General features: G+C 42.6%; 1 protein-coding gene across 1 annotated transcript; it reads left to right on the forward strand.

Annotated features, from left to right (window-relative positions):
• Positions 1-1,375: 1,375 nt before the first annotated feature.
• LOC311234225 (high choriolytic enzyme 1-like) lies at positions 1,376-19,207 on the forward strand (the record flags this gene model as incomplete). Its single annotated transcript, XM_084321350.1, has 7 exons — positions 1,376-1,447; positions 1,884-1,920; positions 2,127-2,279; positions 13,574-13,691; positions 15,755-15,933; positions 16,798-16,879; positions 19,081-19,207. 7 exons carry the CDS (start codon positions 1,376-1,378, stop codon positions 19,205-19,207), a joined length of 768 nt encoding a protein of 255 aa, XP_084177476.1.
• Positions 19,208-19,654: the final 447 nt, after the last annotated feature.

A 19,654-nucleotide genomic window follows, 5' to 3' on the forward strand; every position in this document is an offset into this window, starting at 1 on the left:
TCATCCTTCATTCTCGATGCACGCCTGGTGATACTAAATCCAAATTGAACTCTGCCATTTGAAAGAGGAGATTTGGCCCGATCCATAGATGTGAGAGTTCGGCTATAATAAGGTCATTTATAGGCTTCATATTCTATATTCTATAATACTATTTCAAATTGCATGGGTCCGTATGGCAGAATTCTGTACTGTATCTACAAAACCTTCTGTTTAATCATCTTGCCTTTATTAATTTCCTTTTTTTTTTTTTTTTTACTTTTTCTCCTCCTATGTTTCTGTATTTTCCTCCCATACCAATTTAGTCGTTATGCCAATTCCCCCATCCCCTTCCTGGTCGTTGCTTGCACATGCCCCCCACTGGTCGGTCTAGGGAGCCCTGAAATCTATCAGATGCTTCCTCCGATACATAGGAGACAGCCAGCAGCCTCTTTTCACCTGACATCGAGGACTCTCACCGGGGAAGTGTAACGCGTGGGAGGATCACACTACCTTACCCAGTTCCTTCCCTCGCAGTGCAGGCGCCCTGACCGACCTGTAGGAGTAGCTGTTTACAACGACCAGAATACCACCCACCGGCTTCCCACCCGCTGACACTGCCAATTGTGTCAGTATGACGACCGCCCAAGCCGGAGGGGCCGCTGACAGCCGGTGTCTCTGCGCTGGTAGACAGACGCTTAGTCCACTGGGCTACCCCGCCTTTATTAATTTCCTTAGATTTTTTGTACACGTGATGTGTGGTTAATTTTTTGCATGGTGTTATTCACTGTCAAAGATGCAAAGAAAAATCATAGTTCATGTTCACCTTTGTGTCATCACAATTTAAGCAAGCCTAGTAATAGACACAATATTTCTGACGGTGGGAATACATTCACTGATGTCCATAGATGTCCCTAGATACCAAGAACATGCAAATGGACCTTGTAGAAGTGGAGCAATCTTCCATTTACTTAGGTATGTATTTTAGGCGGATTTTCTGAAAATAGGGCTCCGGGCTTAAGAGTTTAAGATCTAAATCAATTTACCATTTTATGGTGGTGTTTTGTAAATTATATATTTTGTTAATAACTCATGATAGAGACAATATAAAAAATGAAAACTTAGGGGTGAAGTAGCCTAGATCCGTATACAACACACAAACCTGTCCAAACAGTGTGTGTTCACAAAGGGGTTCAACACATTCACATTCCACACCTGAAACGTGACTTTATTTTTTTGGTGGGAATTGGCAGCATGTTCTCAAGGCAGTGCTGTTGTTATCAGTGATGTTTGTCATCACGGTAAAAGGACAGACTGTACATTGAGAGAATATAAAAGGGTCTCCGTTCCACATACAGTTACACAGTTCTTCGAACCTGTCCGCCTACACTTTGTTGACATGGCCGCCTTGAAGTTCGCCGTGGGTCTGCTGGCCCTGCTCATCGTCTCTGCCTGGGCCGAGGAGGACCAGGTGAGTCGTGTCATTTGGGGTTTGATTATGCGGTGACTATTCTACATGTATTTTTAGACCTTATAGCAGAGGCCTAACTCTGTCCATGTCTCTTCTCTTGTCCCCTCCTTCCATTTTGGCTGCGTGACTTCCGACACATTGCGTGAGTACAAACACATTTTGTTGGCATCACACATTAATCAAAATGAACAGTAGGCGAACATGCTCGCCTCCTGCTCCTGCAGTACTTTGTCAAACCCATATTACTGTCTGAATGAAGCAGTATTATTATTATTATTATTGTGATTCTAGACTAATATTTGGCTGCCTGCTAGGTTGGTGCTATACTGTTAAGACTACTGTTGCTCTGGATAAATAACAGCATTTACTAAATGCCTTGAAATGGAAATGAATGATCTGATTTCCTCCCCACAGGCCACCTGACCAGGACCTGTCCGTCTCTGAACTGCTGTGGAAGGCCAACAAGGACGTCGGTAAGAGATGGCACTTTCTCCTTGATTAGTGGGGAAAAGCTCAAATCGTCGGGGTCGGTGTGTGAATGTGTGAGTGAACGGCTGACCGTGAGGCACAAGTTGTAAAGCGCCTTGGATGCAGAGTCCATTTACCATTTTCTGATGCATTTCTGAGAGGATGTTACCGGATATTCACATTCTCATCCTACTCCTCCCCCCCGACACAGTGCACACCGCAGACGAGCCCTACATCGAGGACGACATCGCTTACGACAGCGAGAGCGAGAGGAACGCCGACCCCTGCACATCCCGCGGCTGCATGTGGGGCAAGTCCAGTGACGGAAAGGTCTACGTGCCCTACACCATCTCCAACCAGTACTGTAAGTGTCTTCTACACCATCTATAACCAGTACTGTAAGTGTCCTCTACACCATCTATAACCAGTACTGTAAGTGTCTTCTACACCATCTATAACCAGTACTGTAAGTGTCCTCTACACCATCTATAACCAGTACTGTACGTGTCCTCTACTACACCATCTATAACCAGTACTGTAAGTGTCCTCTACACCATCTATAACCAGTACTGTACGTGTCCTCTACTACACCATCTATAACCAGTACTGTAAGTGTCTTCTACACCATCTCCAACCAGTACTGTAAGTGTCTTCTACATCTACACCATCTATAACCAGTACTGTAAGTGTCTTCTACACCATCTATAACCAGTACTGTAAGTGTCTTCTACACCATCTATAACCAGTACTGTAAGTGTCTTCTACACTATCTATAACCAGTACTGTAAGTGTCTACTACACCATCTATAACCAGTACTGTAAGTGTCTTCTACACCATCTATAACCAGTACTGTAAGTGTCTTCTACACCATCTATAACCAGTACTGTAAGTGTCCTCTACTACACCATCTATAACCAGTACTGTAAGTGTCTTCTACGCCATCTATAACCAGTACTGTAAGTGTCTTCTACACCATCTATAACCAGTACTGTAAGTGTCTTCTACATTATCTCCAACCAGTACAATCAAGTATTACACGGTTGCAAGTTCCAGTTGTAATATGTTGTTTATCATTTACAGCTGCTTAATTAAATATGTATCTTTACTTAAAAGGGCAGTTCAGCCAAAACACACAAAGAAAACATAGTTTTCCCCCTTATATGGGTTGCTATCTATTCATCCAGATAGTTTGGGTGTGATTTGCCCAGGTTTGGAGATATCAGCCGTGCGGATGTCTGTCCGTCAGTCCCACTATAATGGAGCTCCATGGGTCTTTCTTTTGTGGCCCAGATAATTATCATGACACAGTTACAATATATCAAAATATCTAAATAAACCAGGGACCTCGTTGTAAACAGTCGCGTTGACAATTACGCACCTCGATAGAAAGCACAGGGTCTATCTATCGGGATTTAGGATAAATTGGCCAAAGTCGGCTTTCCTTCCACTTAATGCCCCTGCAAAAAATATACTCCTTCCTGAAGAAATACCAATGGTTAAACACTTTAGATGTTCGGGAGTTGAAGTATTCCCTACTATAAGCCAAACGGTGAAGTACAATTACATAAAAATTCAAAATAAGATCAAATACGACTTTGACAGGTGGTCAAAACTTAAAAACTCAGTACAGGCACGGGTGTAGACTCCTTTACATAAGCCTACTGCGAGGGGCAAGTGGACTGGCTTGGGTTAGACGCGTGCTTGAAGAATTCAAATGTCCAGAGAGCTCTTATCATTTTGGATATGCCAATCCTTTTATTGACTTATCAACCAAAAATATATATACAAAAACTATTTTTTTTTTACTTTTTTACTAATAACACTGACCGCCGACCTATACGGCACATCTACCTGAACACGACAAGACACGGTCAAAAACTGTATGGCTATTCCACTTGCGCACCTGGGGCTCATCACCCTCTCATCAGTATATATGGGTAACCACCCCCTGTGGTGGTTGCCATGGTGACTAATAATGCCACACCTCTGCACCGTGAGTTGAAATAAAACTAAATAAACAGAAGGGCATTTTGGCTCCAACACATCGGCCCCTAATTGAGAATGGCAGGAGGCCAGGAACAATTCAAAATAATATTTACATAATGGAGCCAATAAATGTATACAAAAGAACTCAAAAACCAATTATTTGAATTAGAAGCTTTAAATTGCAGCTTCTTGAAGCAAGCAAAGTTTAGTTACTGGTCTATCCAGTGTGCTCGTTTTTGTCTTCACTCGTGCAGAACGCACCAGTCCTTTCCTGTCAGGATAGGTCTCCAGGACTCTTCCAAGTAACCAGGAACCACGTGGAGCTGTAGCGTCTGCGATCAATACAATGTCTCCAGGGACAAGACTTCGTCTCTCCTTACTCCACCTCTGCCGCTCCTGTAGCAAAGGTAAGTATTCTCTCAGCCAGCGTTTCCAAAAAAGGTCTGAGATGTATTGGACTTGTCTCCATCTCCTTTTGAGGTAGAGGTCAGACTTCTCAAACAATCCAGGTGGCAAGATTGGAATTCTTTTCATTGTGAGAATGTGATTGGGAGTGAGAGCTTCCAGATCGTTGGGATCTCCAGACAACTTAGTTATGGGGCGATCATTAAGAATGGCTTCGACTTCACACAGCACTGTATGAAATCCTTCGTCATTCAAGGTTTGCTGGTGTAGAACTGATGTTAGTATTCGTCGAATCATCCGTATGATGCGCTCCCATGCACCTCCATGATGAGAAGCTGTTGGTGGGTTGAAGCTCCACTGAATTCCTTCTTCCAGAAAAGCTGATTGTATTTTGCTGTGGTTTAAAGCAGCGAGAGCTTCCCTCAACTCTCTTTTAGCACCAACAAAATTGGTTCCATTGTCCGATCTTAAATGAGAGATGGGTCCTCTTCTACAAACAAACCTGCGTAGAGCATTTATACAGGAGTCCGTATCCAATGAATAAGCGACTTCCAAATGGACTGCTCTACTTGCCATACAGGTGAAAATGACTCCATAGCGCTTTTCAAAGGAACGTCCCCTTTTGACCTCAATCGGGCCGAAATAATCAACTCCAACATTGGTAAATGGAGGAAGATCAGCAACGATTCGCTCTAGAGGCAAGTCTGACATCTTCTGCTCACCCAACTTTCCTCTATGGCGTTTGCAGAAGACACAGTCAGACAGGACCTTTCTTGTTGCTGCATTGGCACTAGTGATCCAATATTTTCGGAGCAATCTGGAGAGAACATGGTTTCTTTTACGACTCATCTCCAATAGAGTCTTTCGTAATTTCAGGATCCAAGCAACTGACCTTTTCAACCTTTTCCAGTCAGAAAGGTAGGTGATCAGTTGGTGTGTGGCACTTGGTGCATCGACAATTACTGCGTTGATGGTGAGATCCTTTTTGACCTCAGGGTCATCAGCAGCAATGTTGTACTCCAAGATACTATCTGGCCACTCTTCCTCTGGTTTCCAAAGAAACTCAGGGCCTTCAATCCAACTTCTGTTGGTCAGCAAATCATCCACCGTAACTCCCCTTGAGGCTTTGTCAGCAGGGTTCTGAGTGGTATGAATGTACCTCCACTGCGTGACTTCAGATGTTCTTCGGATGGTAGAAATCCTATTTGCCACAAAGGTGTGAAATCTCTTGTCTTCATTTCTGATGTACTTTAAAACTGAAGTACTGTCAGTCCAGAAACAAGATTTCTCAAGGCAAAGCTGAATTTCGCCTCTGAGCATGGTGTCCACACGAACAGCAAGAACAGCTGCAGTGAGTTCCAAGCGTGGAATGGTGACTTGCTTTAGTGGGCAAACTCTGGCTTTACCTAACAGAAAAGAGACATGACACCTGTTGCCGTTGTTCCATATCTTCAGATAGGTCACAGTGCCATATCCACTTTCGCTGGCATCAGAGAAGTGATGTAGTTGACCACGAATGGTTTCTCCAAAATCTGCCGGCTTGAGGCATCTTTCAACTTTGAATGCCATCACTCTTTCCAGGTCTCTCAACCATTTCGTCCACTGCTGTTGGAGAATTGGGTGAATTTGATCATCCCATCCATAGTTCCTCCTACACATATCTTGCAGTATGAGCTTGGCTGGAAGTGTGAGTGGGGCAAGAAATCCTAAAGGATCATAGATTGAACTGACCATCGATAGAATCCCACGTCGAGTATGAGGCTGTTCTTTGAGTGCCAACTTGAACTTAAAAGTGTCTGTATCAACACACCAATGAAGTCCAAGGGCCCTCTCCACTGGCAGTTGGTCTCTGTCGAGATCCAAGTCAAGCAAATTCTTGGATCGGTCTTCCTCTGGGATGGATAGCAGCACTCCACGGTTATTGCTAATCCATTTTGTCAAATGGAAGCCTCCTTTTTGACAAACATCTGTCAAATCCTTGACCATTTTAACAGCCTCCTCTTCTGATGGCAAGCTCTTAAGACAGTCATCCATGTAGAAGTTGCTGTTGACCGTGTCAAGTACCTCAGCAGGGAAACTGTTGTGGTTATCTTCTGCTGTCTTTCGGAGGGCATGACAAGCACAGCTAGGAGAAGACACTGCCCCAAAGAGATGCACAGTCATCCTATATTCTACCAGTTCTTGGGATACGTCGCCGTCAGGCCACCACAAGAACCGAAGAAAATCTCTGTCTTTCTGTGCCACATTGACCTGATGGAACATCGCTTTAACATCAGTCATTAAGGCTACAGGTTCTTGCCGGAAACGTGTGAGGACTCCTAACAAGGTGCTGGTGAGGTAAGGGCCTTGTAGAAGCTCCTTATTGAGAGATTTTCCTCTATACTCTGCTCCACAGTCAAATACGACATGCAGATTGCCCTTCCTGGGATGGTACACTCCATGGTGTGGAATGTACCATACTTTTCCATCACACCGTTCCACTTGATGTTCAGGAACACGTTCAGCATATCCTTTACTGATTACGTCGTCGAGAAAGTTGGTGTATTCTCGGTGGAACTTCTCATCTCTCCCAAACTTCCTTTTCAGTCCAAGGATGCGTTGCCTAGCAACAAACTGATTGTTTGGCAGAGACACTTCTTTCCTTTTAAAGGGAAGCTCCAAGGTGTAATGTCCATCTTGCAGTTTGCATGAATCAGGCATGATTTCCATGAACTTCATATCATCCCTCGACATTTCCTCTTTGTCTTCTGATGACCTTTCATTAAAATCATGGTTGTACTGATTGTTCAGCAACTCCTCCAGATTTGTTATAGAGATCCTATTAACAATAGCAGCGGGGTTGACATTCTCACTCCGCTGCTCACTGTAGCCTGATAGGGGACCATTAACGACCCACCCCAATAGGGTCTTAATGGCATATGGCCCATTGCCATGACTATTCACAATTTCCCAAGGTTCAAGCAATTTGGAGGCATTGGTACCTATCAATAACTCCACATCAGCTTGAATCCGAGGAAGGGCAACCCCATCTAAGTATGGCCACTTAGCCAACTCCTCTTGGCTAATGATGTTACTCGTGGTTACAGGCATCCTCTTCTGGGTGTAGACCTTGGGCAGGTCATAGAACTGTTTCCCAGTGAGGCTGGAGATCTCCAAGTCTGTCAGTATGTAGCTGGACACAGATGCCTTTGGGCCCATGGTATGTAAGCTGATTTGTGTTTTCCTTCCTGTAAGGTTCAGCCTTCTCATTAGGGATTCTGAACAAAATGTGTCAGTGCTGCCTGGATCTAAAAATGCATATGTTGTGATGATTTTGTCTCCCTTGCTGGACTTCACCTGTACAGGCAAGATTGACAGAGTCCCTTTGCTGCTTCCGGCCCCTGTTTGTCCACATGTTTGCAAAGAGATCTGTGCGTTACTCACCGAAGGTTTCTTTGGCTGGTTTGTGTTGCTTGCTCTCTCCTTCTGATTAATATGAAGAACACTGGGATGGTTTTGGCTGCACACCTTGCAAGTCAAGCGCTTCTCGCAATTCCTGCTAAGATGTCCAATGCAAAGGCAGCCAAAACAGATTCCTTTTTGCCTTATAAAAGTAATCTTGTCCCTGTGTGTCTTCTCCTCCATCTGAGGACATTGATCCAGAGTGTGATTTTTAGAGCAACATACACAAGTGTTGGTGTTGTGAGCAGATGCATTTCTTTGCTTTGCAGGGGTTTCGATGGTAGTAACTGTGGTTGCAAAACTGTCTCCTTTGAATTTGGGTTTAATTTGTGATTTCATTCTGTTCATGTTCATAGGTCTACTTCCTGTATTTGGTGGTGTATTTTGAATGTCTCCGAAGACTGGGTCTGAGACAATCTTTACCTGGCGCTCAATGAATGTGACAATATCCATGAATTGTGGTCTGCGATGGTGTTTTTCCATTATCGAACATACAGAGACTCTCCAATTCTCTCGGAGCTTGTATGGAAGCTTTGAAATCAATACTTTCATGTTCGCTGGCATATCGAGTTCCCTCATGTACTGGACATTCTCCATAGCATTACAGCACTCCCGAAGGAAAAGAGCATAGGCTTGAAGAGATTTTATGTCTTCAGCCTTCACTAGCGGCCAGTTGAGCATCTTCTCCATGTAAGCTGCTGTGATTTTATATTCATCTCCAAAGTGTTGTTCAAGTAGGTACTTAGCCATATCATAGCCTCTGTCTGGAGCCATGTGTTGACAGCTACGCACAAGCTCTTTAGGCTGACCCCTGGTGTACTTCTCCAAGAAGTACAAACAATCACCTCCGTTTCTCGTGTTCTTCTCCACACAATGAACAAAGGCTCTGACAAAGGTTCTGTACTGCAGAGGATCCCCATCAAAATATGGAATCTCTCTTGGTGGCAGTAAGTGAGTTGTTTGCTGCTCCACTAGCATTGCAGTTATCTCATTTTGCCTTTTTAATAGGTTACATACAACTGAGGTTTCATTGCTTTGGGGTGAAATTACAGTTGGGGTCGTTAGCTGCACAGGAGCTTCCATGTAAGTTGTATTGTCCTGTGCTCCATCCCAAGACACATGTTGTCTTTGTAAAGATGGCGGTTGTGTTTGAATGGGAGTTGGCTGTAACAACATCGATTGTTGTCTTTGCCAAAATGGGGGCTGTTGAATGGGTGTTGGCTGCATCAAGTGCATAGGTTGTTGTATTTGCCAGGGTGGTGGTTGTTGAATGGGTGCTTGTTGCTGTTGCATAGCTTGTGGTATTTGCCAGGGTGGTGGTTGTTGCACATATGATTGCTGTGCAGATGGTTGCTGCAGTTCTGGTGGTTGCATAGACGGTTGCTGTGGTAGTGATGTATATTCTTTTGCATGAGGATTGAGAGTGACTGAGGGTTCCTTTAACCTTGTTCCTTTCCTGTAGTAGGAGTCCATTCCATCGGACTGTGTGAGTGAAAGAGCTTGGTGACTGGGGGATTGAAATACTGCTATTCTTGCGTTGGTAGCTGCCAGTTGTGCATCAAGCTCCATCGTTTCCTTTTTCTTTTTCAGGATCTGTTCCTGCTCTTCCAGAGCGTGTTTATCCTTTTTTAGAATTTGTTCCTGCTCCTCCAGAGCGTGTTTATCCTTTAACGCTGCAGCGCGAATCACAAGTGAAGCTCTATCTGCCTCGGCCTGTAAGCGAGCTGCTGAGGTAGAAGATCCGCTGGACCTGCTGGACCTGCTGGTACCAGACCTTGTGTGACCTTTGTGAGCAGATTTTTTACTTCCCACATTAGAAATGCTGTCATTTGGATTAATTAGATGTTGCACGTCCTCCTCATCCTTATTAACACTTTCCACATTAGAAATGCCGTCATTTGGATTAATTAGATTTTGCACATCCTCCTCATCCTCATTAACACTTTCCACAGGTTGTGTCATTTTTGTCCATGCATTCATGTGATCAATAAAGTCATTGACATTGATCATTTTGGCTTTGAACCAAATGTCATGTTTTCCCCTTTCCTCAGGAGGTACTATTGGCAACAGAGCCTCCTGGTTTGCTTCTGCTTCCTTGCATATGTGGAGATATTGCATAAATGCGCATTGCACCTCCTGTTTGCATCCACTTTGCATTAACCCCAAAATCGTTTTTTGCAAGTTAGAAGCCTTGTTAAATTTAGATTTATGTAATTTATGTAATGTGTCAATTTTATCCAATAGGGCTTTTGGTGTTAATTTACTCTTGCGTTTTGTGACCTGCTGATCGGTATCAACATTGTGTGTGATTTGACCTGTGTCCACCTCGGACTGTGTTTTAGCCACTGTGGGTGTGGGCTGTGACTTTTCAACCAATGAAGGTTCTTTACAATGAGTTTCAGCCGTGGCGGGCTGTTCAACCATAACGCTGGTCTCTGTTGGATTCTGAACACCTTTATCAGAATTCATTTCAGCAATATAAGACCAACAGATTCAATATGAAACGGTACCTTTGGTTAAATCACAATAAACAAAACCCACAGTTAATCATCACATGACGTTCAACTTCTAACCAAACCTTGACACACACACGAACGGGTTGCACAATCATATACCACCAATGCATTGGAATTTTCCCTTTTTATATTTTTCTCAATTGACCCAGTGTGCACACATTTGTTTTTTATATGGCCATATAAGATATACCGGTAGCGCGCTACATACCTGTTCGTTGCGCAGCGCTGTCGGGGCCGTTTGACTTTATTCTTTGAACTTCGAAAAGTCTTCAAACAGCGCTCCTTGTCCGAGCGCTATTCAACATCAAACAGCGCTCTTTGTCCGAGCGCTATTCAATAAACTGCTTGCGCGCAGGACAGCTCCCTGGTCCGTTCCCTCGCCCAAATGGTGCTGGGGCAGGTGATGCCGTCCGCTCCTTGACGGTGGTACCGTGGACAGCTCCCTGGTCCGTTCCCTCGCCCAAATGGTGCTGGGGCAGGTAATGCCGTCCGCTCCTTGACGGTGGTGGGCAGCTCCTCCTGGTCCGTACGCTCCCCGACGGTGCTGGGTGGTTCCTCCCGGTCCGTCCGCTCCCCGACGGTGCTGGGCAGCTTGGTCCAGATTGTCCACGTTCCGCGCAATTCCAAGCGAAACGGTGAACCAAACAGTTGTCACTAACGTCTTTCAGCGGCCTCAAAATCAAAACACTGTCCCGCTGATCAGCTGTTGAATCTTGAGCGCAGAGCGCGCTGTCTCGCTGATCAGCTGTTTGAATGAATCTTGAGCGCCGAGCGCGATTATCCTCGTCTTCCAATAAGTAACAAAGGCAATTGTCCTTTTCAAACGAAGAGCCTTAGTTTTTGACTAATGTAGACTCCTTTACATAAGCCTACTGCGAGGGGCAAGTGGACTGGCTTGGGTTAGACGCGTGCTTGAAGAATTCAAATGTCCAGAGAGCTCTTATCATTTTGGATATGCCAATCCTTTTATTGACTTATCAACCAAAAATATATATACAAAAACTCTTTTTACTAATAACACTGACCGCCGACCTATACGGCACATCTACCTGAACACGACAAGACACGGTCAAAAACTGTATGGCTATTCCACTTGCGCACCTGGGGCTCATCACCCTCTCATCAGTATATATGGGTAACCACCCCCTGTGGTGGTTGCCATGGTGACTAATAATGCCACACCTCTGCACCGTGAGTTGAAATAAAACTAAATAAACAGAAGGGCATTTTGGCTCCAACAACGGGTATCAATAGTTAAGATGGATGTCCTACCTAGAATCAACTTCATTAGCTCAATGCTACCGTTACCCCCTCCAGATGGTTACTGGAAAAAATTACACTCTACCGCATACACATTTATTTGGAATAACAAACCACCACGTATAAAAAGATCCACCGCACAGAGAAACAAAGCCGACGGAGGTATGGCATTTACAGATTTTTACCACTATTTTAAGGCATACACTTTAAGACCACTGACAACCTGGTTTGATTCCCAAGCATCAGCATCCTGGAGAAATTTAGAAGTAAATATAGTAGCACCACATAGACTGCAGGACATAGTATACACCAAATTATCAATTAAGCAATGCGAATTGAAATTTGGCCCCATTATTACTCATGCAATCCGGATATGGCGTGAAACACAAAATAAATATTCTAACCCACATAAATGGCATAGTCATACTCCCTATTCAATAACAATGCACTCCTGATTGGAAAACGACCTATAAGATACCCTAAATGGGAAAAGCAGGGCATACACACATTAGGAGATGTTTTCAACAAACAGGGTTTTTGTAGATATTAAGAAATACATAAAAAATTGAATCTCACCAGTTCCACATATTATTTTTACGCACAGTTATTGGTATGTTTGAAGGCTCATGGAGTCCCATTAAGGATACCAATAGAACACCACAGATACCACAAATTATTCTATGAAAGAGAGACATCGAGAGGTTTTGTATCAGATTTTTATCATCAATTACTAACGTCCTCGTATGGAATCCTCCCCCTAGACTCAGTCTGGAGGAGGGATATACCAGACCTGGAAATACATTTTGATTGGCAAGAAGCCTGGGCAAACGTTCGACTTGCGTCACGTAACCCGGACCATCAACAAATCAATCTTAACTATATTCATAGGACATACCTGACTCCTATAAGATTGAACAGAATGGGACTCAAACAAGACTCCAGATGCTCCTTATGTACAAATGGGGATGAGGGTACATTTAGTTTGGATTCTTACATATCTCGATGTGATTTATCTAGAAATATCTACAGCAAGAATTTTAGGTGTCAGTGAATCCAAAATTGCGATGTGGTTAGAAGTGGTGGAGAGAATAAAAGCTAGCATATGAATTGTAGTGCCTGGTTAGGAGTGAATGATAATGGATGGATTATCCAAGTGGGGGTCCGGGGGGGGGGGGAGCGAACGAGAGCATATGTGTGTAGGGTATTAGATAGCAAGTAATAGGTGTATATCTCGTATAATACATTTATTTAAATTGTGATTTCATTGGATGTGTACTGTTAATTAATGCTTGTATATCTAATTTTATGTTGTTATGTTTATGTTTATGTGTATGTTTAAAAAATTAAAAAAAAAATTTAAAAAAAATTTAAAAACACGGGGTCTGTGGATTACAGTCTGTCGTGACTTCTGGAAATACGATTATTTTGGGGTGCTTTGAGCGCCACAAAATAAGGCCCACTGAGCCCCATCACATTGTGAATCTTTTACGGGTGATACTCCTCTCGCGGTTTCTGAGCTGTGGACACTTTAGCAAAGGTGGGAGAGAAGAATCAAACAAAACAAAAAAAGAAAAGTACAAATACAATACGGTTTAAGCTGCTTCTTTTTATGGTTAAGCCAGTTTTTTTTGTTTTTGCTTCATGAATCAGAAACACTGCATTCATCAAGTACAATAAAATACCTTTGCCTTGGTGATATCAGTGTAGAGACATGACAATAACTTTGAGTTTGACAGTGCGTGATGTTTTGTTTTCCCCCTAGAGCTGTGTGCTTAACAGGACGGCACACTGATTATTATAATAATAATGATTATAACAGGCTACTCCATGTACTAGCAATTTATTATATCCTTTCCACATAGCTGCAACACAGTATACACTCAGGTGGGCACATGTACAGTAGCCTATATTATCATTATTATAGCTTTTTCTGTTTTTTTCTGTCTATTCTATTATCTCTGAGCTCAGCACACAGTAAATTCCAATGGTATGTATTTTAGGCGGTTAGGAGGTTAAGAGGTTAACCAAATGTTCTCTGTCTGCTTCCAGCTTCCAGAGAGCGCAGCATCATCGAGCGCGGTCTGGAGTCCTTCTCCTCCTTCTCCTGCATCCGTCTGGTGAGACGCTCCAACCAGAGAGACTACATTAATATCCAGAACCTCGGGGGGTAAGAACTGGAGTGTGTGTGTGTGTGTGTGTGTGTGTGTGTGTGTGTGTGTGTGTGTGTGTGTGTGTGTGTGTGTGTGTGTGTGTGTGTGTGTGTGTGTGTGTGTGTGTTTGAAGTCGACACGTCTATAAAGTCACTAGTCCTAGTTACACATACAGTACACAGAGGGCTAGATCCACAAAGAATGGATTGCACGGTGCTTATTGCACCCTTACTTACAATTCATTATGAATTGAAAATGGGGGACCCTGATGTAAACAAGATGAAAGTCTTTCTCTGGTCTGCATCCCCTTAACAATTGTGTGTATTGAGCCGTTCTGTATTGTACGCATTCTGCAATCTGTTAATACAATTTTCATTCAATCAATCACCTGCACAGTGATTGGTGACCAAATATTTTCACCCATAAAACATCACCAGGGCGGCTGGGTGGCGCAGCGGACAAGGCGCTCGTCACCTACGCAAGAGACACTGGTATCGAATCCAGCTGTCAGCGTTGCTTCCGGCTTGGCCGGCCGTCATACTGGCTCGACTGGCAGAGTCAGCGTGAGGGAAGCCGGTGGGTGGGTCTGGGTCGTTGTGGACAGCGACTCCTACAGTTCGGTCGGGGCGCCTGCACAGCAAGGGAAGGAGAGTCCGCGCTGCCAGGTGAAAAGAAGCGACGGTAGGGGGTAGAGTGCACAACGACCAGGAAGGGGATTGGGAATTGGCATAACGACTAACATTGGGGGGGAGAAAAACGGAAAAAAAGAAGGAGAAAAAAAAGATAAAAAAAAAAATAATAATAAAACATCACCACAACTATAATAATAACTTTAATACTATGTATATATGATATACTATGATCGCTGCGGACGAGTTTTCACGTCATTCCGAGCCATGCTCATTCTGCCGAAGACGCCGTAACTCGTCTTTGATGTCAATATTTCAAAGATCTGTCATCGAAATCATATTTCCTTTCCGGAGCCCTGAGACACAGTGCAAAGTTCCACTCAACTCTCTAGCGGTTCAAGAGCGCCATCTGGTGGCCGATCGGCAGATCGCCAGGCGGAAATTAACCTTTGAACCGGTAGTGCTCATCCATATGTGGTCCGGGTACTCGCTATCGTTAGAGAGACTCCGTATTGACACAGTGAACATCGATCGGTGCAAATAACTTGAAAAAACAACATGATTTGGAAGTATATACTATTATACAACCTGGAAATGGATCGGGCATTTCTCCATCCCATAATAGAAAAAATTCGGTTCCACGCTCATCTGCCAGCGGCGCGAGGAAGCCACGGTAAGATTCAGCGTTATTTTCTAACGTCTTTTATACTAACTGATCTGATGAACATATGACCCACTCTGGATGAATCATCTAACGCTGCCCACGGAATTATAAACGATCCCCCGCCCATCCGGTCATCATCAGATGATGCGTAGAAACTTCTAGAACCACGTCCAGTTGAAACTTTTTATCTCGCACAGATTCCTACCAAACTGTATTTGATCATCAATATAATGCATTTAGGGCTATAAATCACGTTCTGAAGAAAGCTGCAGAAAACGATAAAAACATACTTATACTTTAGACCATATTTTAGTATGAATATGTGAATGAAAAAGTTTAACATTGCTACACCCTGAACAATACATATAGGACATTGAATGGGCCATAATAATGGCAATTTAGCAATAGAATTTAAAAAGTTATAGCCCTGCAAAGAAGGGGAACTTCTCCATAGACAAATAGGGCTGGCGAGGGATGGTAAATTATGAATTTAACCCATGGCGATTAAAGTGTTAATATATATATATATATATATATATATATATATATCATATAAATATTATAATATAATAATAATAATAATAATAATAATAATAATAATAATAATAATAATAATAATAATAATAATAATAATAATAATAATAATAATAATAATAATAATTAATAATAATAATAATAACTTTAACTTTAATACATAGATTCCAACACGTTATATCTCTCGTTTTGGAACAAAAACATTACATTTCAAACATCACCGCAATCACCTTCTTCCCTTCATCATCGCCAGATGCTACTCCTACATTGGTCGCCTTGGCAACGCCCAGACCTTGTCCCTGAGTCGCCAGGGCTGCCTGTACCACAACACCGTTCAGCACGAGCTGCTCCACGCCCTGGGCTTCAAACACGAGCAGGCTCGCTCCGACCGGGACCAGCACATCCGGGTCCTGCTGCAGAACGTCCAGGACGGTCAGTCCCCCTCGTCTTCTTCACACTTTGTGCACAAGACGACCTCGTCTTCACGCTTTATGCTAAACAGTGGGGCGACTTAGCTGAATTGTGCACTTTGTGATAAAAGTGTCAGGTAGCACTTTATAATAACACCCTGTTATAATACATTTATAAGGTATTTGTAGATAATGAACTAATCATGAACAAACCATTTATATACATTCATAAATGATTATTAAATCATTTATAACTATATTTGTATAACATTTACAGATTAGTTCTACATTATTTATAACTCATTATCAACATTGTTTGTACTTGATTTGTTCATCATTAAATAATGTTGTTTAATGTGTAGTAACACATTTGTAGATGCTTTGAAAAATTGATATGAAAAAACGACTATACTGTATCTCCATTTATTTTTCATGTTCAACAAATGATTTGTTAAAACATTCATAAAACATCTATAACTCATTTGCAGATGCTATTGTGTGCCCTAATCTAAAGTGAAGCCTATTCATCATTAACAAATGTATAATACAGTTAATTATTTGTTTACTTTTTCATCACATGTTACAAATGTTGTAGACAGCTTTCGGATACACCCTTCTTTGTGACATAAAACAGTGACAGAATTAGGACTAAAGATAAATGCAATTTTATTAACAGATAAAATACATGTGCATGACATAGTGTAACGTGGGGGGCACTAGGACCCATGAGTACCCTTGCCAGGTATTGAAGAGTATCTAGAGAGGAAGTCTCACGCGAGTGAGACTTGACGTCACGTGTGTTGCCGTCTGTTTGAATGGAAGCACGATACATATTAGCTTTTTCCACTCACTGTATGTTTTTGTCTAATAATGTTTCCTCATGCAGGCATGGAGCGCAACTTCGATAAGGTCAACACCCTGAACCAGGGAACCCCCTACGACTACAACTCAGTCATGCAGTACCACAGGTAACCACACGTCTGTAACCCACTACACTACAACTCAGTCATGCAGTACCACAGGTAACCACACGTCTGTAAGCCCCTCCTCACCTCTCTCTCCACTGAGCAGCTAATGAACCTGCATCATAATGTAACTAATGGACACCTAACTCAATTCATAATAAAGTCGACTATAAATGAATGGTGAATAAATTGATATTACATCCCCCCAAATGAATGGCATCCGGTGAATAAAGAGTTTTTGATTCTGACAGACACAACGTCGAATCAACAACGTAAATAATTATATAATAGAATATACCCGTAATATTATGATACGTAAGGGATAATGTATGGCTACGAGGTCATTGTCGCAAAATAATTGACCGACACGGAGTTTAAAATACCGAGGCGCCGCGCCGAGGTGTTTTAAACGTAGTGAAGGTCAATTATTTTGCGACAATGACCGAGTAGGCTATACATTATCCCGCTTATTACATGGCTAACTTACTAACAATATACCTAATTCATTTGACAAATCGCAGTTGTTCTGTGGCTCTGTCAGCCCAAATAAAGTGATTATTATTATCACGGGCAGCCTCTGTTCTGGGCTGGCTCCGCTGTCAGTGCAGCCGCGGCAGGTGTTCTCTGATTTGCTGCACTGATGTGGGACATTATCCCGCTTATTACATGGCTAACTTACTAACAATATACCTAATTCATTTTACATCGACTCGCAACACTGGTTCAATCTGGCTGCGTTCTGGCTCCGCTTGTCGCTTCGCCCCCTGTCATCGCCGGCAGCAGAACACCAGCAGTGTCTAATTGCACTGAAACAGTGTGTGTCAGTGGGCTTGATTGCGAACAGCTGCGCACTGCGGTCATTATTGAAAAAACAGCGGTCATTATTGAAAAATAATGACCGCTGTCGGGGGGCTATTGACCAATCACAAGCAAGCATTTCGGCGAATGTGAAAACTCCATGTAATAAAATAGTATAATACTCCATGATTGTTTACTGTTACTTCAACGTCACAAACAGAAACACTTCATTCACAAATTAAATGAATGTAATGTAATTGGTCCTGCTGACCGTGAGCCCAGAGACATCCTGTATAGACAGAGTGACAGGGTTCTACGGTCGGCTACGACAGACACACTCGGTGCACGACACAACAGGACGTCCCATAGAGTCCCCCGGGACATTAACACAGACCAGAGACAGGAATGCGTTTAGTTCCATGTGCGTCACTATTAGCCGCGTGGCATAATCCCCCTGGCCGCTTCTCCTGCTGATGACAAAGCGTTCCACAGCGCCCCTAATAGCTCGTCTGAATAAACACACATATCTTGCCTCCATTCATTCCAATTCAATCAGGAGAGACAGGGTTACTCATTTGAAATTGATTGAACTCTTTATTTAATTTAGTCTCGAATGGTTCTACCGCTCATTCGCAATGCCGTCGAGATTATGAAGTAAATTCAAACAGTTCAGAAGAGAGTTAATTAATAAACCGCACTAATTGGAGCAGAGATTCTTTTTCTTATGAAAAAAGAAATCTAAGTTATCCTTCCCAGTTGAACTCCTGGTATCAATGGCTTGCAATGCTTCTAATACAACACAGGGGGGGGGGGTGATTAAAGGGACATTTGGGGGCATGATACACTGAACAAATACTATTATCGTTCTAATCTTAGAACAAAAACAAGACAATTTAACCTTTGCACTGAAGAACCATATAAGTCCCTTTTGAATTATTTGGACAGCCTTTGTATCTGCAGTTGTGAAGTTAATCGACATCACTTGGAATGTGAATGTGTTATATCACAAGGTACTATTCAACCTCTACTGTCTTTAACTATAAATTAACACAACATTCTAACTTACCATCTTTAGATAATAAAGTACTCAAGCTGTACTGTCCTTAACTATGAATGAACACAACACTCTCACTCTTACACTTACCGTCTTTGGATAATATAGTTTGAAAACATTGTTCCTCTGAAAACTTAAAATGGACGTATAAGGTTTTTAGTCTGAGGTGCTCAATTCATATCGGCACAAATAAATATAAAGACAGCAGCTATCTGCGATGAGTGAGTGTCATTGTGTCAACGCTTCGGCTAAACTGAACCTCCCCGAAGTTTAAACTGACTGGATGATTGTTGTGAGCAAAGGTATAGTCTTCCAGATTGAACTGATTGTTGGTCCGTGTGATAATATCCAGGTACGCCTTCTCCAAGAACAACCAGCCCACCATGGTGCCCATCCCCAACCAGAACGTGGAGATCGGCAAGGCCACACAGATGAGTCAGAATGACATCAGCAGACTCAACAGACTGTACAAGTGCTAAACGGTCAAGTAAGTTCAGCGGCTAGTGGTCCTTCAACTTAAACACCACAATCTGGAACTTTTCATCTCTAATGGTCTTACCCCTCATTTGCAATGCCGTCAAGATTATGAAGTAAGTTCAAACAGTTCAGAATAACATACAAGGGAAAAGACATTTGCATAAATAGGACAAAACAAAGTGAAATATGAATGTATTAATTTCTAATTGAGTTAGTTGTCAATTGCTGATTGACTTGATTGTTAAACACTACAATCTGGAACTGTTCACCGTCTAAAACTTGAATTTGGAAGCAATAACCGAGCGCACTGGTATTTTCGCTACTTCACTTTTTATGAAGGAATACTTTTAACCAACGTTTGGGTCGACAGACCAGCAGTGGTGTTTGGCATCCTATGTATAGCTCTCAGTCCCAGGACTTCATACAGTTGTGAACCGTTGTGCTAATGG

The sequence above is a fragment of the Notolepis coatsorum genome, assembly GCF_963971535.1.
Source record: "Notolepis coatsorum genome assembly, chromosome: 9".
Lineage (NCBI taxonomy): Eukaryota > Metazoa > Chordata > Actinopteri > Aulopiformes > Paralepididae > Notolepis > Notolepis coatsorum.